This window comes from Ictalurus furcatus, chromosome 21 (genome assembly GCF_023375685.1).
Source record: "Ictalurus furcatus strain D&B chromosome 21, Billie_1.0, whole genome shotgun sequence".
NCBI classification, from domain to species: Eukaryota; Metazoa; Chordata; class Actinopteri; order Siluriformes; family Ictaluridae; genus Ictalurus; species Ictalurus furcatus.
In genome coordinates this window covers 1,198,630-1,224,935 of record NC_071275.1, presented here as the reverse complement: position 1 = coordinate 1,224,935, position 26,306 = coordinate 1,198,630, and the positions used below count along the sequence as shown (strand labels likewise).

General features: G+C 39.5%; 2 protein-coding genes across 7 annotated transcripts in view; both read right to left on the bottom strand.

The window, feature by feature from the left end:
• Positions 1-16,081, bottom strand: part of fer1l4 (fer-1 like family member 4) — a 36,994-nt gene extending 20,913 nt beyond the window's left edge. Inside the window, exons 1-17 of the mRNA XM_053652888.1 lie at positions 15,615-16,081; positions 15,305-15,360; positions 12,943-13,031; positions 12,651-12,750; positions 12,359-12,453; positions 12,184-12,225; positions 11,931-12,098; positions 10,926-10,986; positions 10,424-10,555; positions 10,261-10,323; positions 10,084-10,168; positions 9,616-9,778; positions 9,257-9,440; positions 8,323-8,509; positions 7,579-7,857; positions 2,663-2,766; positions 1,893-2,001 (exon numbers count right to left, since the gene is read on the bottom strand). Of these exons, the coding sequence (XP_053508863.1) occupies positions 1,893-2,001; positions 2,663-2,766; positions 7,579-7,857; positions 8,323-8,509; positions 9,257-9,440; positions 9,616-9,778; positions 10,084-10,168; positions 10,261-10,323; positions 10,424-10,555; positions 10,926-10,986; positions 11,931-12,098; positions 12,184-12,225; positions 12,359-12,453; positions 12,651-12,750; positions 12,943-13,031; positions 15,305-15,360; positions 15,615-15,693 (1,996 nt within the window). The 5' untranslated portion in view covers positions 15,694-16,081. The remainder of the gene's footprint in view (positions 1-1,892; positions 2,002-2,662; positions 2,767-7,578; positions 7,858-8,322; positions 8,510-9,256; positions 9,441-9,615; positions 9,779-10,083; positions 10,169-10,260; positions 10,324-10,423; positions 10,556-10,925; positions 10,987-11,930; positions 12,099-12,183; positions 12,226-12,358; positions 12,454-12,650; positions 12,751-12,942; positions 13,032-15,304; positions 15,361-15,614) is intronic.
• Positions 16,082-16,179: 98 nt separating this feature from the next.
• Positions 16,180-26,306, bottom strand: part of cpne1 (copine I) — a 31,837-nt gene continuing 21,710 nt past the window's right edge. For 5 of the 6 annotated variants that reach the window (XM_053652893.1, XM_053652894.1, XM_053652895.1 and 2 more), the window contains 15 exons: positions 26,068-26,199; positions 25,750-25,929; positions 25,503-25,577; positions 24,090-24,161; positions 23,907-23,990; positions 23,727-23,816; positions 22,425-22,523; positions 22,243-22,329; positions 21,933-21,992; positions 20,550-20,683; positions 20,388-20,442; positions 20,257-20,308; positions 20,033-20,166; positions 17,884-18,120; positions 16,180-17,682 (listed from right to left, as the gene is read on the bottom strand). In XM_053652893.1, the coding sequence (XP_053508868.1) occupies positions 17,569-17,682; positions 17,884-18,120; positions 20,033-20,166; positions 20,257-20,308; positions 20,388-20,442; positions 20,550-20,683; positions 21,933-21,992; positions 22,243-22,329; positions 22,425-22,523; positions 23,727-23,816; positions 23,907-23,990; positions 24,090-24,161; positions 25,503-25,577; positions 25,750-25,929; positions 26,068-26,199 (1,605 nt within the window). In that variant the 3' untranslated portion in view covers positions 16,180-17,568. Of the gene's footprint in view, positions 17,683-17,883; positions 18,121-20,032; positions 20,167-20,256; positions 20,309-20,387; positions 20,443-20,549; positions 20,684-21,932; positions 21,993-22,242; positions 22,330-22,424; positions 22,524-22,580; positions 22,677-23,726; positions 23,817-23,906; positions 23,991-24,089; positions 24,162-25,502; positions 25,578-25,749; positions 25,930-26,067; positions 26,200-26,306 lie in introns of all 6 variants that reach the window. The other variant, XM_053652897.1, reaches the window with a different exon arrangement.

Below are 26,306 nucleotides of genomic sequence, written 5' to 3'. Positions count from 1 at the left end.
CAGCATAACGACGCTCCTGTGCACAATGTGAGGTCCATGAAGACATGGTTTGCCAAGGTTTGAGTGGAAGAACGCAAGTGGCCTGCATAGAGTCCTGACCTCAACCGCACAGAACACCTTTGGGATGAACTGGAACGCCAACTGTGCTCCAGGCCTCCTCACACAACATCAGTGCCCGACCTCACTAATGCTCTCGTGGCTGAATGAGAAAATCCCCACAGCCACACTTTAAAACCTAGTGGAAAGCCTTCTCAGAAGAGTGGAGGTTACTATAAGAGCAAAGGGGGACTAAATCTGTAATGGGATGTTCTAAAATCTTCCTTGGATATCCTTAGGACTGTAATTCTCAGAACAGGTGGCACTCAAGTCTCCATCATTGAACAGTTAATAACTTCAATAGAATATACGGTTAAAACCCTAATGAATTCAGAAATGACTCTGATGCTCATTCTCATAAGCTCCTGTTTACACAGTTGCACTTTTTGACTATATAGTATACAGTTATAGAAGGGAATTCTTTATAACTGTACTATCCGGTGTCACCCAGATGAGAATGTGTTCCATTCTGAGTCTGGTTCCTCTCAAGGTTTCTATCTCATGTCATCTCAGGAAGTTTTTTCTTGCTACCTTTGTATCTCGCTTGCTCATTAGGGATAAAATAATCAATTTCAAATTGATATCTGAAACTTATACATTTCTGTAAAGCTGCTTTGTGACAATGTCCATTGTTAAAAGTGCTATACAAATAAAAGTGAATTGAATCAAAAAGTGTGATGGTCAGGTGTCCATAAACTTTTGGCCATAGAGAGTAGCACAAAATACTCTCTCTCTCATTTGTAAGTCGCTTTGGATAAAAGCGTCTGCTAAGCGCACAAATGTAATGTAAAATAAGATGCAGCCAAATCAAATATTTGGTGCATATGGTATATTGTTACCAAGAAAGAACGCGCTGGTGAGCTCAGGAACACTACAAGGTGCTGAAGACTAAAGAAAACACTTGCAGTAAAGTGAAGTAAAAACCCCTTCACAACCGTTGGCGAGATCACGAACAACCTTCGTATCCGTTTCAGAGTCAACGTCAACAATCAAGAGAAGACCTCACCAAAGTAAATACAGGGGGTTTACCAGACAAGGTAAAGACAAAGACCAGGATAGAGAATGCCAAAAAAATCTAATAAATAAATAACACCAGTACAATTCTGAACAACATCCTGTGGACAGATGAGATGAGATATAGATCAACTTGATCTACCCGAATGATGGGAAGAGAAGAGTGCATGGGGTGCTATTATTTGCTCAGACACAGCCAAATGTTTCAAAACTCATTGGACAGAGCTTCACAATGCAGACTGACATTGACCTGAAGCATGCTTTGAAAGCAACCTAAGACTTTTTTTTTTAAGCAAAAGAAGTGGAATGTTCTGCAATGGCCAAATCAATCACCTGAACCCAACTGAGAATGCATTTCAATTGCTAAAGGCAAAACTGAAGGAAAAACACTCCAAGAACAAGTAGGAACTGAAGACAGCTGCAGTAACAGCCTGGCAGAGCATCACCAGTGAAGAACCCCAGTGTCTGGTAATGTCTAGGGGTACCAGATTTCAGGCAGTCAAAAACGTTGCAAGCAAGTATTAAAAATGACCATTTAATTAATGATTGTGTTCATCTGTCCAATTACTTTTGGTCCCTTAAAAGGTTTAGATGTAGATGATTTAAATGTAAATATCCTCATATTGAAGTTGAACGTCTGCACTCCTTCCAGAATTGTTATTCATTGTTTAAATTTCAACTCCACGATACTGTGATAGACAACTAAAATAACAATGGCTTTTTCAATGTCCAAATATTTATGGACCTGGCAGGGTTTAGATGTTTTATGTATTTATTCATACCTATAGATAGCTCAAAGGTGACGTATCTGGAGCCAATGGATGGATCTATCATGGTCACTTCAAAGAATGATGCAAACAGCAAGAATTCCTCTTTTGCCCCTGTGAAGTTCTGCAAAGTTAAGCTAAGCATTAGGATATCTCTCCCTGAAAATATATAGAAATGCACTCACTGGCCACTTTAAAAGGAGCACCTTCTCATTCATGCAATTATTCAATGAGGCAATCAAGTGGCAGATCAGGTGATGTTTCTTTTTTTCAATCCTCTGCCCACTGTGGCCTCAGATTCCTGTTCTGAGATGCTTTCTGAAATGCTTTTCTGCTCACCATGGTTGTAAGGAGTTTGAGTTATTGTAGACTTCCTGTCAGTTCAAATGAGTCTGCCCATTCTCTCTCATATCGCTTTCATCAATAAGGTGTTTCTGCCTACATAACTATCACTCAATGGATATTTTTTGGTTTCTTGCACCATTCTGTGTACAGAAGAGAGACTGGTATGCATTTTTTTAAAAATCCATGAGATAAGCAGTTTCTGAAATATTCAAAAAGGCGTGTATGGTACCAGCGACCATGCCACAGTCAAAGTCACTGAGATTTTTTCCCCATTCTGATAACTGATCTTAACTGAAGCACTTGACCTGTATCGGATCATTGTATGCCATGTGCTGCTTGGATAACTGCATGAATGAGCAGGGGTACAGGTGTTCCTATTAAAGTGGCCAGTAGTTTATACAGATACAGTATAGGGTGATTATAGCAGAACCATTTTTGACCTCAGGAAGAGGATGAATCTCCTCCACTTCAACAGTGACAGCCGCTGGAACCTCAGATGTGGCCTCCTCCAGCTCCTCAGAAGGGCCACTGCGACCCTGCATGCCTGAACAGTATAATGAGATACCATCCATTTTAAAATCTAGCTATAAAACATGTTTGAAATAGACAAGAAACAGAAGTGTCAATAGATTGCACAAACACTGCTTTCACAGAATCATTCGACTAAACACATCATGAATCAGGCTCCTTCCATAGTAAGGTAACCCTACCGAGTCTATAAATCCAAGAATTGTTATTATTTCACCTGCTACGATAAAAATTTTAGGCGCACAATGGCTTAGTGGTTAGCATGTTTGCCTCACACCTCCAGGGTCGGGGGTTCCATTCCCCGGTGTGTGCGGAGTTTGCATGTTCTCCCCGTGCTACGGGGGTTTCCTCCGGGTACTCCGGTTTCCTCCCCCAGTCCAAAGACATGCATGGTAGGCTGATCGGCGTGTCTAAAGTGTCCGTAGTGTATGAATGGGTGTGTGAGTGTGTATGTGATTGTGCCCTGTGATGGATTGGCACCCTGTCCAGGGTGTACCCCGCCTTGTGCCCCATGCTCCCTGGGATAGGCTCCAGGTCCCCCGTGACCCAGTAGGATAAGCGGTATAGAAGATGGATGGATGATAAAAAAATGACATATTATCCAGTGTTTATATCTAGACATGAAGACAAATACTTATTTTATTTGTTTGTGAAATCTTTCTGTTAAGTTTCTAATCAGATCCACAAAGTATACTATACTTTAAATGTTCAAAAAAAGAAAGTGATACTTCTAACATCATCTGCTAACAGCGGACACCTTGAATTGCCTTCACTGATTAACTAGAGTTACTACAGCACATTTGGAAAGTATTCAGACCCCTTCCGTTTGTGCACACTATTGTCATAGATTAAATTCAATATGGATTAAATTGACTTTTTCTGGCCATTAATCTACACATAATAAACAATAATGATTAAGCAATAACAGGTTTTTAGATTTTTTTGCTAAATTATTAAACATCAAAAAAGAACTTTTATTTAGTACTTTATAGAAGCACCTTCAGCAGTAAATACAGCTTCATGTCTTCTTGGGTAAGTCTCTATAAATGTTACACATCTGGATTTGGGCAGTTTCTCCACTTCCTGGCATACCCCCTCAAGCTCGATCAGACTTGATGGGCAACATCTGATGGCAGGAACTGCTATCTTAAAGTGTCTCCACAGATGTTCTATGGTACTTGTCCCAAAGCCAATAAGGCATTGTTCTGGTTGTATGGTCATTATCATGCTGACAGGTGAACCTTCACCCCAGATGTTCAGTCTCTAGCAGGTTCTCCTTAAGAACCTCTCTGTATTCGGCTGCATTCATCCTTCCCTCTGAGAAGTACCCCATAGATTGATGCTGCCACCACCATGCTTCACAGTAGGGACGGTATTACCAGTTGATGAGCAGTACCTGGTTTTCGCCAGACAGGGCACTTTGAGGTCAACCAAAAAAGTAAAAAGTTTTGCTTCATCAGAGCAGAGAATTATTTTCCTCATTTTCTCACAGTCATTTAAGGGCCTGCCTTATGCCTTTTGCTTACAAGTGGCTTCAGTTCTATTCTACCATAAAGGCCTGATTGATAATGCATTTATGGTTGTCCTTATGGCAGGTTCTCCCTTCTCTGAGGAGGACTTCTAATATTCTGTTAGAGTAGCCATTGGATTCTTGGTCACCTCTCTGACCAAGGCTCTTCAAGCCCGATTATTGAGTTTTATTAGTCTGGCTGGACAGCCAGACTCCTGGTGGTTACACTTCACTATGATGGAGCCCACTGTGCTCCTGGGGACATTCAAAGCTGTAGAAGTGGTTTAATACCCTTACCTAGCTCTATGCCTTGACACAATTTGATCACGGAGCTCCTCGAACTACATGGGTTGGATTTTGGTCTGACATGCACTGACTTGTGAGACTTTATACATACACACACACACACACACGTATGTGCCTTCCTTAATCATGTCCAATGAACTGAAATTGCCGCAGGTGGAATCTAAATAAAATCAAGTTCTTAGAATCTCGAGATGAAAATCTCAGGATAGCAACATCAAAGCAAATAGGGTGCATCTGGCCTCAATTTGGAGTGCCTTTAGCCAAGGGTCTGAATACTTATCTAAATGAGATAGTTCTTATTCAGATTTTTAATAAAATTGCAAAAATTTCATGCAAAGCGGCAAGTCCCCAGGACCGATGGTTATCCAAACGATTTCTATAAAAAGTTTTCAAGGCAACTCTCCCCTTTGTTATTGTCGGTTTTCAAGGAGTCGTTCTCCTTGAGAGCCCTGCAATCTACCATGCGTGAAGCAGTTATCTCCTTACTCCTTAAGAAAGACAAAAGCCCTCTTGACTGCAGCTCTTACCGGCCAATTTCTTTACTAAATACTGATGTTAAAATCCTTGCTAAAACTCTGGCACGTCGCTTGGAGGGAGTTCTTCCATCCATTCTATCACCGGACCAAACAGGTTTTATTAGGAATCGATACTCTTTTTTTAACATCAGACGCCTTTTCAATATCCTCTATAGCCCCTCCCCACCTGGCACCCCAGAAGTGTTGCTTTCACTTGACACTGAAAAGGCATTTGACCGGTTGGAGTGGGGCTATCTTTTCAGTGCGATGGAGAGGTTTGGGTTTGGTCCCAGGTTCATATCATGGACCAAACTTCTATATACATCTCCGAGGACTGCTGTTCACACTAATAATAATTTGTCCACCTACTTCGAGCTCCAGCGGGGTACAAGACAGGGATGTCCTCTATCACCACTGCTATTTGCCATTGCAATGGAGCCACTTGCTGTGGCGCTAAGACAGAATGCTGACATTAGGGGGATCCGGCGTGCAGGGATAGAGCATAAAGTTTCTTTGTACGCGGACAACATGCTATTGTTCATTTCACAGCCCCTTGAGAGTCTCCCTGAACTAATGACCCTACTCAAGGTTTTTGGTAGAATATCGGGCTATAAGGTCAACATTCAAAAAAGTGAACTGATGCCTGTTGGGGAGGGGGCACTCCAGGTACCCCTAGACTCATTTCCATTCAAAATTAGTCTAAAGAAATTCAAGTATCTCGGGGTGTGGGTTACGCATAGTTATAAAGACCTATACCTTGCTAATTATCAGCCCCTGTTAGCTAATCTGAAGCAAGATATTGAGAGGTGGGATCCCCTGCCTCTCTCCCTGGGGGGCAGAATCAATACTATAAAGGTGAATGTGCTGCCTAAATTTTTATATGTTTTTCAGTTTTTCTTACAAAATCCTTCTTTTCAAAACTGAACAATCAGATATCAGCCTTTATCTGGAACAAAAAGCCACCACGGATCAAAAGGCATATATTGCAGAGACCTCGAGCGAAGGGAGGGATGGCACTCCCAAACTTCATGTACTACTACTGGGCAGCTAATATAAGATCATTGTTGTACTGGATGGGGGAGAGTGTGGCAGCCCCTGTATGGACACTTATGGAGGGGGCGTCTATCGCGTCCACCTCCCCATCGGCCCTAGTGTGTGCTAAATTATCATTCGCACAACCTCCGTCTAGCTTTACCTCTAATCCAGTTGTTGTACACTCAATCAAAATTTGGAATCAGTTTAGAAGATCTTTCTCTCTTGGGGACTTGTCACTCACGGGGCCAATTGCAAATAATCATCTGTTTCTCCCATCTTTGTTGGATAAGACTTTCGCTGCTTGGTCTAGAAAGGGAGCTGTCTTACTGTCTGATCTCTATTTTGAGGGTGTTTTTGTCTCATTCAAGCAGCTCATGCAGAAATATGACATTCCCGGATCGCATTTTTATAAATATTTGCAGCTTAGAAGCTTTGTGGCCTTAAATTCGGACACCTTCCCGTTGTGCCCTTCCAATTCGCTATTAGATGCAATTTTTAACTGTAAACTGGCCAGGAAGCAGACAATAAGGGTTGTCTACGACCTACTCGGCATGCATGACTTGTCGTCCCTAGATCTCCTTAAGAATAAATGGGAGGCGGACTTGGGCGAATCAGTTTCTCATGCTGATTGGTGCAAGGTAATCCAGGGGATTTTCTCCTCCTCCATATGTCTCAGACATGCGGTTGTCCAATTTAAAATTGTACACCGTCTGCATTGGTCCAAAGCTAGACTCTCGAAGATCAATTCCGACATAGATCCTACATGTGATCGATGCAGACAGGCCCCAGCCACTCTGTTGCATATGTTCTGGACATGCCCAAAGCTGTACACATTCTGGCAATCTATATTTGAGACCTTTACTAAGATAATGGGAAGAGTAGTACAGCCGTCCCCTCTTATTGCGATGTTTGGGGTGACCCCGGAGAATACTCCTTTCAGATGGTGCGAGACCAGCATGATGTCCTTCTGCACTCTCCTGGCCAGGAGATTAATATTGTTTAAATTGAAGGATCCTGCTCCACCGGTGTATGGTCATTGGGTCAGGGAAGTCATGTCTCATCTTAAGTTGGAAAGGATTAGGTACACTGTCCGGGGGACGACTGGGAAATTTTACAGAATCTGGCAACCTTTTCTGTTCTTTGTCAGAGACGTGGATGCTGACAGTATTGTTATGTGATCATTGTCTATAATTTTGTTTCTTTTGCTCTCTTCTATGGTGGTCTGGCTTTATAATATGTAATATGTATGTTCTGTGTCTGGCACTGGGGGGGGGGGGGTTGTTCTGTCTGTTTGGTTAGTGTTGTATGTTTAATTTGAAAAATGTTAATAAAGAAACCTTGATCAAAAAAATTGCAAAAATTTCACAAAACATGTCTTTTGGAAAACGTTCTGTTGAATTACTGTGTGTAGATTAATGACAAAACAGAACTAGATTTAGACATTATTATACTTTGTCCTTACCATCATTGTCTTTTGTCTTCTTTTCTTTGGACTTCTTGCTTTTCCGCTTGAACGTTAGCTTGCTCAGCGTGCTTTTGACACTGGCGATGGCTTTGCTCTCTACTGCAGCAGCAGTGGGGGATGAGTAAACCTCCACAGTCAGAGACAGCAGCACTCTGCCCCGGTAGAAGATGCCCTCACTCAGGCCCTCATTCAGGTCACGGTGGATGTCGCGTAGTGTGGAGTTTTGAGGTGACCCATATAGGTTGACCCACGACGGACCAAAAGTTGGATTAAACCCTACAGCACAGTCACAGAGAAGCCAGGTCAGGAGAGGGGTGGAAGGTAAGAAACAAGGCTACACGTTATGCTATAAGAGTTTAAAAACCTAAAGAGTTAGTGTTTCTACACTAACTCTAGTTTCCACAATCTACTCATTGAAATCCTAGCGTAAATAATTTTATTCCATGAAAATGAGAATTTGCAGGAAGATACCATGAAATTGAATTTTATTTAATAAATTTTTATATTTATGTAAAGCTGCTTTGTGACAATGTTCATTGTGGATAAAGTAGATAAAGAATTTTAAAAGGTTACAGCAGATTGAAAAGCTAAAAAGAGTATTACACAAAATATTTTGGGGGCAGGGGGACTAAAGAAAGAAAGGCAGCAGGATATTGATGGACAGGATATTGATGAACTGCAGCAATACAAAAGAAAAAAAAAAACTCGCACTGTAGTGCAATGTGTTGAGGAGATCATTACCATTTCTGTTGGGGTTTGAGATTTGCTGGAGGTCGAGGAAGTGTGTGGCCACAGCTACATCGCCAATGTTGGCATCATCAAGGATCTGAACTTTGATTCGCCGAGCAAGGGGAGGAAACTGCTCGATAAAGGAGATCTGCTCGTTCCACACTGGAGAATTGGTGTTGCTGTCCACTGAGGTCTCTCCCTAAGAACACCACCATACACTTAATCCAACCTCCACTATCAATCAGAGGACTGGATTGTTTTTATTGATAGAGACTTCAAAGCACTTCTGTAAGTCATCTTGATAAGGGCGTCTGCCAAATGTAAATGTAAACTGGGGGTACATAAAGTACTAGCAGCTGATATTGTTTATCAAATAGTGTTTATTAGATAGTGAATATGCGTGTACTGTCCAAAGTGTCTTATGGTATTAGAACAGCTGTGCCAGAAGTGAAACTACCGACAGTGTTCCAGGTACATTACTAATTGTTGTATATGCTGTTAGCAAACATGTGCACCACAGCCCATTGAACAAACAGACCTGCTGTTAGGGTGTGTGTAAGCTTGCATTAAAGAATAGTGAACAGCTAGTACACACAGATGTGAATTATAAATTCAAAATAACAACTGGCTCCAGCTTCATGGTTAAGAGAACTATGGAAAAATGCCTCTTACAGAAAGCATTTAAATGATGAGAATTAGACTTATAGCACATCCTAACGATCCACCTCCTAATAATACACAAAGACCAAATGAAATCAAATAAATCTCACATTAAACAAGACGACTTCAACTTCCATTTAAGCGTTCTTCAAACGCACAGCAGTCAGTGTTATTTCACTCAGCTTACGTGCTCCTGTAATTTACCACTAACATATTCAACTCCAGGTTCATCTGACTATATTTATTAGTGATAAAGAGTAAAAAAGGAGTATTATAAAGGAAGTACCTGCTGGCCAGCGAACGTGACCTGCACATAAGGATCAATGAAGACTTTTTTATCACCCATCATTTTGGAGAAGCTGCCCATAAAACCAGCATTCATGCTGGGTAGGTCCTCAGCTCTGTAGATCCTCAGCAGGAACTTGGCCCATGGTCGTTCCATTGGCATCCCCTTAGGAAGCAGTAGGTTCCTGTTTAAAAGAAAACCCTGTTTTATAGCCCTCTGCATGAAGCAAACAAAAATGCAAAATAATATAAAAGCAATTTTAGGAACGGCAGGAGAGGAGCTATAATTAGGCTGTAAAAGTGATCTATGATTGACGGGGGGAAAAAATACAATCAGCACATGTCTTAGCACTTGCTCACTTCTCAATGTCATCGTTCTGACTGGTGGCGGGAGGCAGGCTGGCGATTCCCATAGGGTCCCCCTTCATCATAACGCTCAGCGTACACTTCACGTAGCCCTTTATCCCTGAGCGTGTGTCTTTAGGGTCTGTGAGTGGAGCCCATTTCTGGTAGAAACGGTGGTCTGGGGAGGGGGAGGGTAAGAGAGAAGAACTAGGATCTAGCTTGATGACTAATAATTATAGTTACCATGCTATTCTCTATAGAGTCCTGTAATTAGCAGACACTCTGATGAGTTCATTAGCATCATTAAAGTGGACATCCTACTGTTATCTCTGTACCAATGTCATACATTTTAGTAGAAATGGGAAATGACTGACTGAGATAAGTGTCTGTCCATGATTATTTTTAGATTCAATACACACCATCAACATTTTCTGATATTAAATTGGTATTTGTTAATAATTCATGTAGAATGAGTCGGCATACCTGACTGCTGGTAGACTGTACTGATGTCTATCTTGAAGGAGCCAATGTGGGTCATCATAAATGCAAGCATCTTTTTGTGAACAACCTGAAATTTCAAATAAATGGTGTACATGAGCATCAAATATTTCAAGAGAACTCGATTTTCCAATGTATCGCTTTACACCGTAGCCCACTTACAGAAATCTGAATGACTTTATCGAAAAGCACATCTTGGGTCTCCTGAAACTCAAACATGAAGTTCTGAAAGACAAAAAAACAACAACATGAAGATAAGCAATAGTCTGAGCAGAAACTTTCCTATAGATGGATCTCTACATTTTAATCTTTAGAAGTCACGTACCTCATTAAAGAACGGACAGTTGGTAGATTTCTGCGTTGCTGTACGTTTCTTCTCATCTCCTACAGTGATGTACACAGCAGGGTTGATGTTGACACCTACCAACTTCTGAGCCTCTATCACATTGATATTCACCTAAAGCAGGATGTCAAATGAACATGAAGATCACAACATATCCGTCACCTCTATACAACACAGCTTACAGACAATACGCTGTACAAATCATTAACGATATCAACCAGACTCTTGGACTATATCACCATGCACATGCAGGTGGGGGAAAATACCTCATGTTCCATCACCCCTCCCCAATTCCACATAGCATTGTAAATCCTCAGAAATACATCACATTACAGAATAATAAAGCTTTTTATTTCAAATCTGTTTTTAAGTGGAGCATCTTTCAGTTTTGTTCAGTGGGTTTTACTTTACATGTATATAATGATCAAATTTACATTGTGTGTCAGACTTTCAGCATGTACTAATGAGACCTTCAGGGACTCACCTGGAATGACTTAACTTTTGGAGCAACAGCAAGCTCATGCTTGGATAAAGGTGCACATCGGCTAAAGAAAAGAAATGTGTGAGAACATTGAAGGAGATATTCATTAAAGTAGCCAAACACGGAGAAGCGTGAGATTTTTCTTTCAGAACCAGGCTCTGTATAGTAAGAATTCATCCCTTTTAAAAGTTACATTATAAACATGGAGGCAAAGATGCGGTTGTAACTGAGGGATAACTGCTAAAGAGGATTCCTAACGCATTAGAAATAAAACGTTAATTAACTTAGAGGCCAGCAGGTGAATAATCAACTAGTCGGCCAGTCATTGTCCGGATTTTTCTTGCATGATGATATAATTCGCTAAATAATATGATTTATAGGTTAATTAGCTCCATTCATATATTCACCTGCAAGTTATCCTTCTTGGGGAGATAATTTGTTAATTGCTAATCCTCATCTTAAAAGTTCTTTTGCCTTCAGATTTTTCATCATTTACACCTTAAATGAGGTAGGTTATTAAAAAATATAGGCTAAAAGCACAGCATTTTGTTGAAGTAATAGCCTACATGACAATGGATCTGGTGAGATAGAGTTTGAATGACAAAACTTTTAAGATTATACCTTACCTATTCCACTTTTGTTCTAGATCTAGCTCCACACAGCACCATGAAATGAACATTATTTTATTGTGAAGTAGTACAATCTGTATTAATATGTTATTTTAGCACACATTTCAACTAAAACTGTCTATACATCAATATAGCTTCTATTAGCATTTTATTTATTTTTACAGAGAAGTGAGTATACATCAATTGTATAGGCTGCTTTATTATTACTTTTATAAAATGGTTGGTAATTTTAACTTATTAAAGCTGAGTAAATGTATTATCGCTCCATAAAATAACCTGGGCCCGTTCTCATGTATCACAGCTAATGATAACCAATAGTGAAATAAATCACAGGAACAAATGTCAAATAAATGACTTATAATAAACCGTCGTGAAACACCTGAAGATCGGCGTGAATGTCATATTGGTACAATCCATATCTGAAAAATCATAATCATCATCGTAGTCGTCATCATCATCATCATCATCTCCATCTTCGTTGTCGGTCTTTACCAAACTGCGGCCAAGCGTCCTGGCTTCTCGATCCAGCTGCTGTGGCCGCAAGTTTCTGAAAAATCACACGATCGTGAAAATTGAAAGAGCATGCAAATCCGTAATTTGGCCTGACGAAAATGTTGACTGGCTTTACATACCCAGGTTCAAGAAACGCTGTGTTTCTAATCACAAGACCTGCTCTATAAAGATAAAAGAATGTATGAACAGACTCTACATACATCATACAAACCAAGAACAATGTAATTACACTGCTTTAAAAACATAAGTAAGTAGATAAATGGATGGATGGATAAATGGATGGATGTCACTCACTCATCACTTTCATCCTCCCTGAGGAAGTCTTCACTGGTCCAGTCCCCAGCCGCACCTTGTACAGGGTGATACTTCACATCCAACTCCACATATATCTGAAAGCAAAAATGCATTGAAACTCAATATCGAGATGTATTTAGAGACACAAACGCACTTGACACTAATGTCTCTGATACTAATGCAGGTCCACTTAGAAATTTTTTAGCCATCAGATGCAGTAGATTTTGGGACTGATCAGTAATGGGAGCTAAGTGGAAGGGTATTAGCTTTGCTTAGCCCATAAGTAACTCACATCAGTCAAGCTGTGGTTGTTGTCTGTGAGAGGCTCCCTCAGGACCAGCCTCCCTGCTGTCACCACATGCTGCAGGCTGATCACCAGCTTCCCCAGCAGCCTGCAAATGCACACACACACACACACACACACACACATTAAACCAATCAATATGATAAAATCATGCAGATACATGAAAGATAATCTAACTATCAAATGGTTGCTACAGCCATATTTATTACTGTACTAAGAAAAGGTCTGAGAGACGGCGTTATATATTTCACTCAGATTGATCTATATCTTATAGACTGACCTGTTGCTGAACATCTTGCTGCAGTTGTACACACTGACGGAGAGCACTTCATCCTTCACTATTTTCCCATAGTGTGGCCATCTGAAGTGCTAGACAGTCACAGATGTCAGGAAAATGAGGTGTAGAAGTAGTTGTTGCAACCAGTTAAGCTTGCTCATTAAATCATTGAGTTCTATACACCATAGAAAATCTATGAGGTCCATGAATCATAGCCAAGGGCTTTATAATGACTACAGTGGAAATCACACCCAACCTTATCTATGAAGTTACATGTTAATATATTGTATATGTTGTATTGTATATATAATTAGAGTTATAAGCCTATCGGACTGGTCAATTAAATCGAAGGGAAATTAATTAATGAGAATTAAATCTAACTGCAATATTAACAAAACTAGAAAATAATTAGCCGTCGAATTCTTTAATCATATTAATCGGGATGTGTTGATTAATTTCCTATAAAAGCACGCCTCTGACGGTAGTGCCGGCTGTACCTCAAATCACAGGTTTACATTAACCTGCTCATTAAAATACATTAACGTTTCTATAGTAACAGGTCCTTCCCAGAAACTTGTATGTGGCAGATGGTCCATGTAATTAAGGTTAATAATAATAATAATAATAGAGATTTTTTTTTTTAAGTTCTTGTTATGAGGTGTGAGACTGTTATGAGATATTCAACAGTCAGTTGTGTAGGTATTTTTATCTTATTAAATTCAAGACAGGGTAAAGAGAGGCTGGTGAGAGAAGAGGGTGGTGTTTAAATCAGCAGTTCTTAAAATCTGGGTCGTGAGAAAACTTATTTTAAATGACTGTACACGATAGATTCACAGAGAACCCGGATGGGTGGATTTTTGGATATCGCGTACGACGAATCCCGAGAACTGAGTGATCTGGTCGAAGATAGTTTGCGTCTTTTCCTCAGCCCTACAAGAACCACAGCAGTACTGCCTCGCATCCTCCATCAAGGCCCAATCATCCCACTGAGTGAGTATTACCAGTGTGAGAACTACACATTGACTTCCTTGGTAGTAAAAAATTATTATTTATGTAAAAAAGGTCACCGCATTAAGTTCCAATTTATTACCAACCTGAACTAAACACGGATAAAACAGGCATTCGTGAGTCGTGACGGAAGGGTTATGTCTTAAGAACCAAAATGAACGCATATGCTCTAATTTCCATTTTTGTGGTCGTAAATGATTTGTTCAAATTCAGAGTCGTATGCTATTTTAATTAACAGCATTTTATCAGTTTGCTTCATTCACACTGTGGTGCATAACCCTAACCATAAAGTGGGTCGCACTCGCATAATGGTTCAAAACCGCTGTTTTAAATAACACTGCGATAACATCTGGAATGCCCGCAAGACAAACTAGTTCCTGCTGTCACATGATAACAGGAACTAGTTTGTCTTGTGGGCATTCCACAACATTAAATGTACTCATAAGTTTAAGATAACATTGTTCATTGATAAATTACATATTGCAATCATTGTGAAATTGCTGTGGTATAGGAAGTGGAAAACACTTAGTGATTTGCTCGAAAGGAAAATAATGTCGGGCCGCATCACACCCCCCTATCGTGGATTATTTCCCGATAACCGCACACCCAATCTTGTTTGATTCCTTTCCTAACTTGTTTACTATGGGTGGAAGGTTCAGGAATAAAGCGTTCCAATGGCTCCAGTCAATAAATACATAATTATGATGGTACAAAATATGCCATTTTGTGACCCCACCAACAAAAAGCACTGAAACCAGTGGAACTTTATCTTTTCTCATTAAGGCACATTTTTGTGTAGGAAACAATCAAACTGCTTTCAACATCTGACTAGGATTGCAACAGAGAATTTCATCACCATTTCAGCACTCGTGAACATCTGAACATTTGTTAACATAGGTTAAAGTTTAACACCAGGAAGAGACAGCAGTGTAAATACTGCACATTCATTCCCGAGTGTATGCAGGGCGCTGGCTATTTACTGATATGTGCACACACTAACTAGAGGGTGCCTTGAGTGACTAAGCACAGAGGGAGCGGTTTGTGTGAGGAACAGATCCACACCTCTTCCCTGACAAAAGCCAAATACTGAAACTCTTGAAAACACAGCAATTGTTTCTCAAATACTTATGATGGATTTCTTATCCAGCATTGTTTAGTTATATCAAACAACCCATAATGAAGGTCTATAATATGTTGGGGGTTTTTTTCTGTATTATTGACATAGAAGTCAGAAGAATTAAAATTTTTTTGGTTTCAAATAGTTCCTGTTCACACAGACATTCACATTAAATTCTTATATATTTTATATATAAAACACAGGCTTGAAACCATACAACAACAATGTATATTTCCTTACCTCATTAAAAATGGCTATATTTTCACACTGGAGAATCTTGGTTTTGTGAGTAAAATCTGGGTAATGAACAACATGATTTATTTTAATGAAGGCGTGGACTATCACAATGGAAAGATTAAAAATAAAGATGTACAAATAAATATTTTTAAATATACAAGATTCAGAAAAAATAACGGTTAAAGATCACGCCTAAAAGCCAGTGTTACAATCAACCTCATAAAAATTCATAATTACCATTAATATCAGTACACACCCAACTGTTGAAAAATGAAATCACACATGCACGTTAAGTGACATTTTAGCTTCTTACCCCTAAAAGACAATTCCACTTTCCGGTCATATTTTCCAGGTAGGTTTGAAATCTTCCTCAGCTGAACAGCAATAGACATGTTTCAACGATGAAGATCGTCTTTATTGGTCCTGAAACATCTCCTTTATCGTCCTGTACTACTAGTTAACATGTTGCTAACGTTAATCTATTCTGTTCATTTGAAGAAACATGAGAACGATCAGAATAAAGTTTGATTCGACTCCGATCGGTTTGATCGGACTGATGCCTGTGAATAACCGAGCCGCTCGGTGTAGTAACTGAACACTGAGAAAGTGCAAGACTGTCTCGTGAATGAATTTGTCTCCCCTCGAGTGCGTAGTTTGTTTCTATTGTTTGCACATGGTAATGCGACAGGTAGGAAGTGCTAAAATCGACATAAGAATCAACACATGACTCAACTGGAACTTTTCCCCTGTTGTACCGAGTACTTTTCAGTATTAAAGAAGTGAAAAATGTCACTTTCATTGGTTACAGAGAACACATACAAAGTAGAAAACAAAGATTTGGAGTAAGAAAAAAAAAAAAGGGGGACCAAGGCATAATATTCAGTTCATTTTTTTTATTTGTAAAAAAAAAATAAATGGCAAAGGCATATAGCTGAGCACTGTGTAATCAAAAGAGATGCAGGTGATAACTGCTGAGTGGCATTTTTCTCTCACACACACACACACACACACACACACTCTGCACAGAACAGAGGAAGATATGCTGATCTCTAGGCATACTATTTAAGGCATGTATCCAACAAGCATTGGTATATGGCATCTTGTACAAGTGTAAATATATTGTGTGTAGAATATTTGACACTTTGATTAAGGCATGTCAAGGTGCGAACATTTGCATATATGGGGGTAAAAAAAAAAAAAGCCCTAATACACTGATTGATCTACATGACTGCATGATATACATAGTGCTGGTGTTTCAGTTCTGGTCACCATTTTAAGAAAGTGCATAACATGAACTACACAAATAGTTGGTATTTCTACACATTTTGCTTCAGGGAGGCTCGACGGGATAATTCTATTCAACACACGGAACCTTTCAGAATCCACAGTGATCGAGAAGTTCTATAAATACTATTTAAAAAAAAAAAAAAAAAAGAGAGATAAGCCCTAAAGGAGATTCCTTATGATCATGATCTGCTAAAGATCAAATGAACACAAGATGATAATACCTGCTATTCTCCCTTTCAGATTAAAGTTTATATAATGTAAAACCAAGCGCATGACTATAATTGAAGTAACTGAATTACAAAGTGCAATTAACTTTAGGCTAGCATCCAATATTTCACTGACAATGACCGACATACTTTGTGTTAAATAAAAGTTACGCCGCAAATGTGAGAAATTCACACTACATTACACGCAAGATTATTCACAACACTGCGTTCGGTGGAGAGTTAGCAGGGTTACTGAAGACTTATTAAAACATTCCTGCTCGCTTTCAAATGCATTTGTTGAGCAGTGCGGTGTGTTGGGAATGGAGTAATTGCTCTTTACAATTAACTTCCAAGAAAAGGCAAACGTTTCAATTCCAACTGCGTGACCCATTGTAAAGTATCTGTTTTAAAGCTGGAATGCTGGAAGACTAATTACAATTATTAGGAGCCACAAAGATGCATAAGAATGGAACACCACACAGGCCAACACATTTTAATTGTAATTTAACGTACATAATTGTTTTGTATGAACTGAATAGTGATTGAGAGACAGAACCCAATTATAAGTCTATAATCCAGAACTCAAAAACCATCACTGTTGCGCGCCATAACATTTGAAGAAGGTTAAATTGGAAAGTGTAAATACAGTGGAAAGTTTATCAGAAAATATGGCTAACGAAGGCTACTGTGCCAGGCATTATTTTCATTGCATTATACAAAAAAAAAAAAAAGTCTTCATAATGATTTTTCCCCTGAACATGCAAACACCTGCCTCTATTTTTTAGGAACAGGAGGGTTGACAGGGCTCAGATTCCTCAGCTTGAAGTAAGTCACCAGCTGACCAGGCACTTCAGCAAGAACACTTTGGGCCAGAGCTTCTTTGGGAGCCTGAAGAGAAGGCCAGAATAATTAAAAAAAAGAAAAAAGAAAAGAGAAATAAGTAATAGTGAAATTAAATAAAATCATGCGTATGCTTTAAATCTGGTCAATTTCAAACATTTATGCATCTGTCTACATTACATTAATTCATATTAACAAGCAATTAGTGGCTGAATTAAAAGACGGAAGCACTTGTTATGAGAAACATACCTTGACAAAGTCTCTGAAAGGCACAAACTGTACTATATCTCTTGCCACTGGTTCCCCAGAGGGAGATTTAAGTACACCTTTATCTCCATCCAATACCTCCATGGCCTTGAAGTCCGCCTCACCAACACCCACAATAATGATGGACATGGGGAGCTTGGAGCTGTTCACTATGGCCTGCTTGGTCTGGTCCAGATCAGTAATCTCTCCATCAGTTATGATCAACAGCACAAAATATTGCTGAGGATGACAGCAGAAGATTTTTTAGTGTGAAAACAGGCCATCTTTTAAATAAATCCAAATTTGGTCATATGAGGCAGGATGAGTTACAGAAAGAAGCCGAATAAAAATCTTTAAAACCAGTGGTTGTGTTAACGATCTGTTCACTGCTGTCTGAGCTGCTAAAACAAGCTAAGCTAGTGTAGACCAGGATTTTCCCCAAGTAAGGTTCATGACTAGAGATGCACCAATATATCGGCCAATAAAGTTCATTTTTTACACAATCGGCCGATAGTTTAAAAACGTCCGACGATCAGGCCCGATTATACCCCGTCAATCGAAAGAGGGCGGGAACACATCGAATTCGTGCTGTATGTGAAGATGTCTCTTGTGTGGAATTACTTTGAATTGGGCGACAATGACGACAAAACTGCAGTTTGTAAGCTCTGCACTGCTAAAACTTTCCACCGCATGCTGCAGCAGAGCAGAAGTAATGTGTATTTTTAAAGCGTCTGAATTAAAGTGCCAGCACACGGTTGAAAAATTGAAATGAAGAAGAGACGAGTAAATGCGTTTAAATAGAAGGTCAACGTTTTCAATTTAAGACGCAGCCCGTTACATCACAACGGCAGGAGTGTTTAACGTTACTGTGCATGAAATCGTTTTTTACAGAACATTGTACAGTTCGACTTGGCGTGCATCAAGCAGAAATCAGGCCCCTTTGCTTCGCGTTGAGCCACGTCACACCACCCCAGTGTGGATTCACTAACATACCCCTGTCCTGTTTTATTCCTTACGTATAATTCAAAACATGTCTACTTGGAGTCATTTGCTCAGAGCAAATGAAGAACCAAAATGAGTGGTGCTAAGAAAGTTCTAGCACTGGGAAACACTGGCACATACTCTAACAATTTGGTAAAGTACCACTGCATTAGAATGTTTTCATAATGGTGTTTCTGTATCCGGCAAAATGCACAACCAGCCACTGATTTCAAGAAGACCCAAGTCAGCCGCTTTTTTTTGATAGAATATACTTTGAGAGAACCAATCAGCCAGTTCGGTAGACTGTCGGTCAGTGATGTCAATGATTAACAAGATGGAGGAAAAGAGAATTGCTTTTGATAACTCGCACCCAGAGCTGAATGACACGACTCTCTAAAACGCTTACGACTATCCTCAGTTCAGCACACTGCCAACGTGTGCACCGGAATTCATACCTTTTACCTCTGGATTCAGATTACAAGAGTGATAACAGCCAACAGAGAAAATGCTAAAAGTGGTCTTAAGCATAAAAGGTTAGCACAAATAAGACTTATAATCTATCTGTTATATTTAAAACCTCAACTGATACATAATCGACATGCATTATATACATAATGTGTACAATTAAAAGACCTGTAGTTATCCAGAGCCCAAATTCTCAAATGTGAATAAAATACATTATATTAGAGAAAAACGTTTAAAGGCAGTAGCTGTAAGAGAGAAATCGGAATGTAGGCAAGACGAGCCAAATCAAATCATGAAGCCCAATGTAAACGTTTATACCTTTAAAACTTTACATTATAAATATTATCAGGCTAGCACAGACAGCAATGCAAGTACACATACACTTTCCTCCAGTGTAGGGTTAAAAATATATGTTTAAAAAAAAAAGGTGGAAAATAATATACATAGTTAAAGAACAGTCTTTTTAAAGTTTTGATTTTCCATACATATTTCACCAATTTAAAACGTTCTGTTTTCAATCCTCATGTGAACTGTATTCAATTTGAAGAAAAACAAGTGCCATTAATCTTGACTAGACAGTTTCTCAGTCACATGGGGAAAATGATCTCTGTCCACAGACACAGCAACACCACACCAGTATCACTCAGTGTTTACTGACCCACACTAAAACGTCCTTTTGAAAACAGCTTTAGAGCTTCCAACGTACCGCTGCAGTTGGCTGCTGAGCTGCTGTTGCAGCGATACGAGCCACATGGTTGATGATGGGGGAAAAGTTAGTTGGGCCGTACAGACGCAGCTGTGGCAGAATAGCGCGATACGCCTGTACGATGCCCTCCACTCCTGCAGACACACAATGGAACAAACCTCAACAAAATGATCATATCACTTTTTACATAAGTTTTTAAATCAGACAAGACTAATGACTCGTACCTTGGCAGGAAGGGTTACTGGGATTGAAATTTAGAGCAAACTCATGTGACACCTGTAGGACAAGGTCATATCCATCAGTGTGTTTAAGAAGAGTATATTTAGTGAGATGAGAAGAAAGGAGCACATCTAACCTCAAAATTTGGAGGCACCTGAGCACCAAACCCAAAAGCAGGAAACAATTTATCCCTAAGGAAAGAGAGAGAACAGCACGTTAAAAGAAGCTATACTGCCCTCAAATGGTGTCAAAGCAGAAAGGTAAAAACAAAGAAGCTAAAGTAAAGTAATGCGCTTACATGTCATAATCCTGGATCACAAGGCCGACAGACCAGATTGCACTGAGGTACTGGTTCACCCCATCAGGACTGAGGTAGTGCAGAGAGTCCTTAGAGCGAGGGTCTCCATTAGAGCCGGTGAAGTCGATACCCACCTATAATCATCACAAGTCTGAGATTACGATCACCATGGGTTAATTTTAGCGGGGGTTGGGGGGTTTAATATTAAATCTGCTCCAAAAGTACTGGAACAACAAGTCCAATTTTTAAGTGAGCAAAAGTATAGGAGCAGATAGTCTTCAAGTAACAAAGTAAACAACACTTAATATTTAGTTGCACATCACTGCTGCAGTCTTTTGTGAGGCGTTTCAGTTGTTGTTTGCTTCGGGGGGTTTCTCCCTTCATTCTCCTCTTCAAGAGGTGAAATACATGCTCAATTTGGTTCAAGTCCGGTGATTAATGTGGCCAGTCTAAAAACTTTCACTTCTTACCCCAATGAAGTCCATTGTCATGACATGCCATGACACTACCTCCACCCTGCATGTTCGGACCTTGAGCAAACCCTTTCTTTCTCCACACTTTGGCCTTGCCATTACTTTGGTGGCTTAGATCTTCTTCGAATGGTTGATGGTGATATCTTCACCCCTGCCTTGTGGAGGTCGTTGGTGATTTGGGGGTTTTCCCCTCACGGCTCTCACAATGTTTCCATCATCAACTACTGTTGTTTTCCTTGGCTGACATGTTCAATGTCTGGCTGTTAGAAATCACTGATGAACTTTCTTTTTCAGGACATTCCAAATTCATGTATTGGTTATGCCCAATCCTTGTGCAATCGAGTTTCTAAACTCTATGTCGGTTTATCCTTTTTAAACAACAAATCCAGTCTTCACAGGCGAAACCCAAGAGTAGACATTCAGAGTTATTAACTGTTTAAACAACTCATCTAACAGGGCAGACCTGGGCAACAAGAAACACCAGTCAGTCACATGGACTTTTTGATCACTAGAAATAAAAAATGTGGGTTGGAACAAACTGTGGTCCAAGTTGTTTAACACATCTGGATGTAAATATCAGGAAACGAAAGCTGAAATTCTGATCCATCATCTCGCTCATCTCTTTTGATCTCAAACCCAAATGTCTTCAGTGTACGGCAAAAACAAAAAATTCCAATACTTTCGGAGCGGACTGTATATTCTCAAGTCTATAACCGTATGCGCTGTATGAATATATTATGCTGTGTGAGTGAATTTGAGGACCTAACTATTTGGTGTAATGCTCTGTTAAAGCTTTATTGTAGGACTTTATAATTACAACAATATAGTACACTATGACAGTCAAGCTTTTGGAGTTTAAAATGCAGTGTATAGGGTTTAAAAACTGTATAGGGGCCATAAACTATCGTACCGTGAAATTAATTTGGCAACCTCCCATCACATAGTCGAGGAATGTGTACTGTGCCTCTATCTGCAGACAAATACAGAAAGTTGGGCATTAGGACATACGACACATAAATAAACAAACAACTCTAATGTAAAAATAATACTAATAACCTAATGTAATTTTTTTTTTTAAACCAGTCATAAGTAAGGTTTGATGAACTGATTTCTTATTTCTAAGAATGTAATGGTTTTGGAAAACACCCTGCTCAGCTTTGTTTTTTGTCGGTGTGCTATTTAATTTGAGCAAAACATACAAAATCCAGCCACAAACGCACCTTGCAGTATTTGAAACGGACAACGCCGGAATTCTTATAGCTCTTTTTCTTCTTCTGCTTCTCTGGATGAATGCACTCAAACTCCACCTGATAACATTACCAGAATATTCAGGACAGACAACATGATGAAAAGTTATTAGACTGCTGAGATTAAAATAAGCTGTTATTGAAGACAGTCTCACCAGAGAACCACTGTCTACTTTCAGAAGCTCAGCCACTTTAGTTTGAAAAACGCCAATGAGATCATGTGAGCCATCGCTATCATAATCAAAGCAGTGGACCTAAGGGGAGCAAGTCAGAGACACGATATTTAGATGGGGAGTTGTGAAGCTGCTCACCCCCTGGTCCTTAGCCTCCAGCAGTCTGGCTGCAGTGCAAGTGAACTCTCCTATTAGGTCAGAGCTGGTATCTTCATCCTTATCATAACAAGCCACCTAGCATTGAGACATACACGGACTGACTTATTAATGCATTTAACACAAGAACACCTTCTGACTGAGAAAACTGGAGGTGAATGTGCTACTGCTTACGACTCAACAGGTTCCAGCATCAGAAACACATGCAAAACATGTATACACTTAAAAGATATCTATAGTCAATTTAAGGCAAACAGGAGCCTATTTTCAAAAGCAAAAAAAAATAACACATTCCAAACCCATGTGCACTCGCCCCAACATTTCCAAAACAAAGAAAACAAAGATTTGCTTCCATATTAACCAGTGTTTAAATTCACACAAGCTTTTTAAAACATTCAGTGCAATTACACAATAACGGATGCTTCTAATGAATCGAATTGCTTTGGCTTACAGTACCTACAACGTCTCAGTGTGGAAAACTGCTAGACCCTTTCTTGTTAATTAACCATGTTACTTTAAAGTTGTCCACATGCAAGAGTTTTGTCATAATAATAGCTACATTTAATTACAGATGTAAATAGTTTCAAGTTTTTTTTTTGTTTTTTTTTTTTAAAAGGTTTCTGGATTGCCTCTTTCCACTTTCTACACCCCCATCTTCTCTTTGAGGGGGCAGCTATTCATAGACCTCTGTTCCCTCTCAATGTATTGCAGCATTTTAATTACTTTTTAAAAGACACAACAGGCAGAACTGCTGTTATCTATTATGATGAAAAGAAACACAATTGCAGTGTAACAAAAGACACTAGTAATGACTGCACTAATGCTACTACATCTGCAGCACCTAGAGATAGTCCAGTAGTCATGTGATATGCTTCCCCCCACCCCCGTCTTTTTTTTTTTTACTGCAACACATTCCCAATGTCAATTAAGCATAGTGTCCATTATGCTGAATGTACTGATGTACGGTGAATGACAGGACTTTGAATAAAGGGTTTGAGTGTACTGCTAATAAATAAATATACTCTATATAATATTAATAAACATTGCTCTATACATTCTGGATCACACCATGTTTTATGAGTAACAATTCAGGGTGTGTACTGGAACAAGACCTGCTGTTGGTTATACCTTCATTGGCTTGTTCAGGTCTCCATTACAGAATGTATGTAAAGAAACAGTGAATTTCTTCCAGGATGGGTTCAAATTATTCTTAACGACCTGAAAGAAGTCAGAGAAAGAGACATTATATTCTAAGCCAATAAGTCAGTAACTCGAACAGAATTTGGATAACAGGAATTGAATCCGCACCTCGGTCCTGTGGACTAGCTGCCATGTGCCATCATCAGCCTGCTTGAAGAACTCCAGGAAAGGATCAGATTTGCCAAACATATCCTACAAAATTATAGGAAAAAATGGGAGACATCAGTGACTTCATAAGAAGGCAGTACTGAGTAAAGAAATGTGAATAATCCTTTTTAATAATCCTTTTACCTTCTTGTCCAGGTTTTTGGCTTCGATTTCCAGCACAATGGCTCGGTTGTCCTTCACTTCTTCTGCGACAATCTGTGAAACAAAACACTTTATTACACAGCAGTTTAGCTAATAGCATGAAATGAAATTGTCCTGGTAGGACAGCTGTAAAAGCACCCCAACCTCACAATTGCTAAATGGCAAATCTATAATAAAGTAACTATTATAAAGTCTGAGAAATCTTCTTCGGAAGAACTATCGCACAAACTTACAGGTAGAGAAGGTGACACGCACCATAATTAACAACATACACCCGCATTTCAAACAGATGTCTATTGGGAAGATGAGTTAGCTAAGAAGCAAATATAAGGCTTGCTGTGCCACTTAGCAAACACGATCTAGCTCGATAATAACCAGGTGTCCTACGGTAGCTTCACGGAGAGGCTAAATGTGTTCATTTATTCAGGAATGTTGTGTGTCCCCAGATCCAGTTCTTGGCTGGACACATGTCGAGTAAGCTAAAACTGCTTACTGCTAGGCTACTAATAATCTGGAGTATGGAAGTACATATTAAAACACAACTGTTTCAGAGCAAATATTGAATTATTTAGTTAGGTAGGCTGTTTGCATAGCAGTTAAGAAATGGCTCTTTAATTTAAATGCGTTTTAAAATAGTTTCTCAATACAATACACTGTACAAATCAACTTGTAGCATATTAAAAACCATGCAGCACATTTTAATGAAATTTAATTTAATTTTAATGAAAGTGTGATCAATGATGAGTCTTTATCGGTCACATATACAGTAGAGCACGGTGAAATTGTTTTCTTCGCATACCCCAGCCTGTCAGGAAGCTGGGGTCAGAGCGCAGGGTCAGCCATGATACAGCGCCCCGTGGAGCAGAGAGGGTTAAGGGCCTTGCTCAAGGGCCCAACAGTGGCAGCGCTGGGGCTTGAACCAGAGCCTTAACCGCTAAATCACCACTGCCCCCAAGTAACAGTACGTCACATTTTCTTATCACCAATGCGAAGAAATCATACCGATGGCACACTGAAAACTCCTTTGTAAAAAGTTGTCCATGATAAGCACTGCACTCAAGGGGTGAAAGAGTAAAGAACGGTACTGGACAACTGTGGAACAGGAGAACTGATGGTGTACTCATCAGCAGTGCAGTACGAGTGCCTTTAGATTGACAACAGGCAAATGTTACTCTTGACTTGTAAAAGTAAAAAGCGGGCTACAAAAGAAGCCTGAAACAGAAAGATTTCACACTGAAACATGCAAATGCTGTGAGAATTACCAGTGTGGATTATGGAGCGCAAGGCCTGCAAAAAAGTCAGCATTACTGTTTCAATGATTTAGAGACATTTTTAAATAAAATGTTGAATCAAACGCTAATCATAATTTTTTTTTTCCAAAGTATCAAGATATACCGTTATAATGCCTTTGCCTGCTGGTTTGCCTGGTTTGAGCTGAAGGGGGTTGGTAATCTTCTTACTTGACACAACCTATGGCAGAAATTAACACATGCAGATGCAAACATTCTACCAAACACTTTTACAGACACAAGCAATCATTTCACAACATTGCACCAAGAGTAAGTGTACTTCTATCCTTGGGTGCTGAAAAGTGAATACAACTCAAATCTTCACAACATGTGGCATGTGAAATTGCTGATACCTGGCCAAGGGTACACTCAAAACCTCCCAAGTAGTCATCATCTTTCAGGTCGACAGATTTGTTGTCAATGTCATAGATACCTAGCTTTAGTTTTTGCACCCTCTCAAAAAAATAGTCAATACATAGTCTTTTAGAAAACTCTGGGTCCTGGCAGTTCTTCACTTTCTCTGTGCGGTCCACCTACAATTCACAAATAGAAAAACAAAAAGAAAAAGAAAGAAAAAAAAAAAGTGTCAGTATCAGCTAGACACCACTCCCGCACTAAACCCCATTAAATCCCACAACTCAAATAACTTATTCCAGTTGAGTGTTGCATACCTCAGTCCACTTGTCATCCCCCACATTCTGCAGCAGAACACACAGTGGGTCTGATTTTGAGCCAATATCTTTGTCGAGAAGGTTTTTGCAGGATATGGCAAGTTCAATCTTGGTCACATACTGGGTCGCCATCTACACACACACAAAAAAAGAGAGGGTGGTGATAAACTTGCTGCATGTGGAAATACAAACAGCAATGACACAAACAGATTTTGGTAGAGCTCTGATTAAAAAAAAAA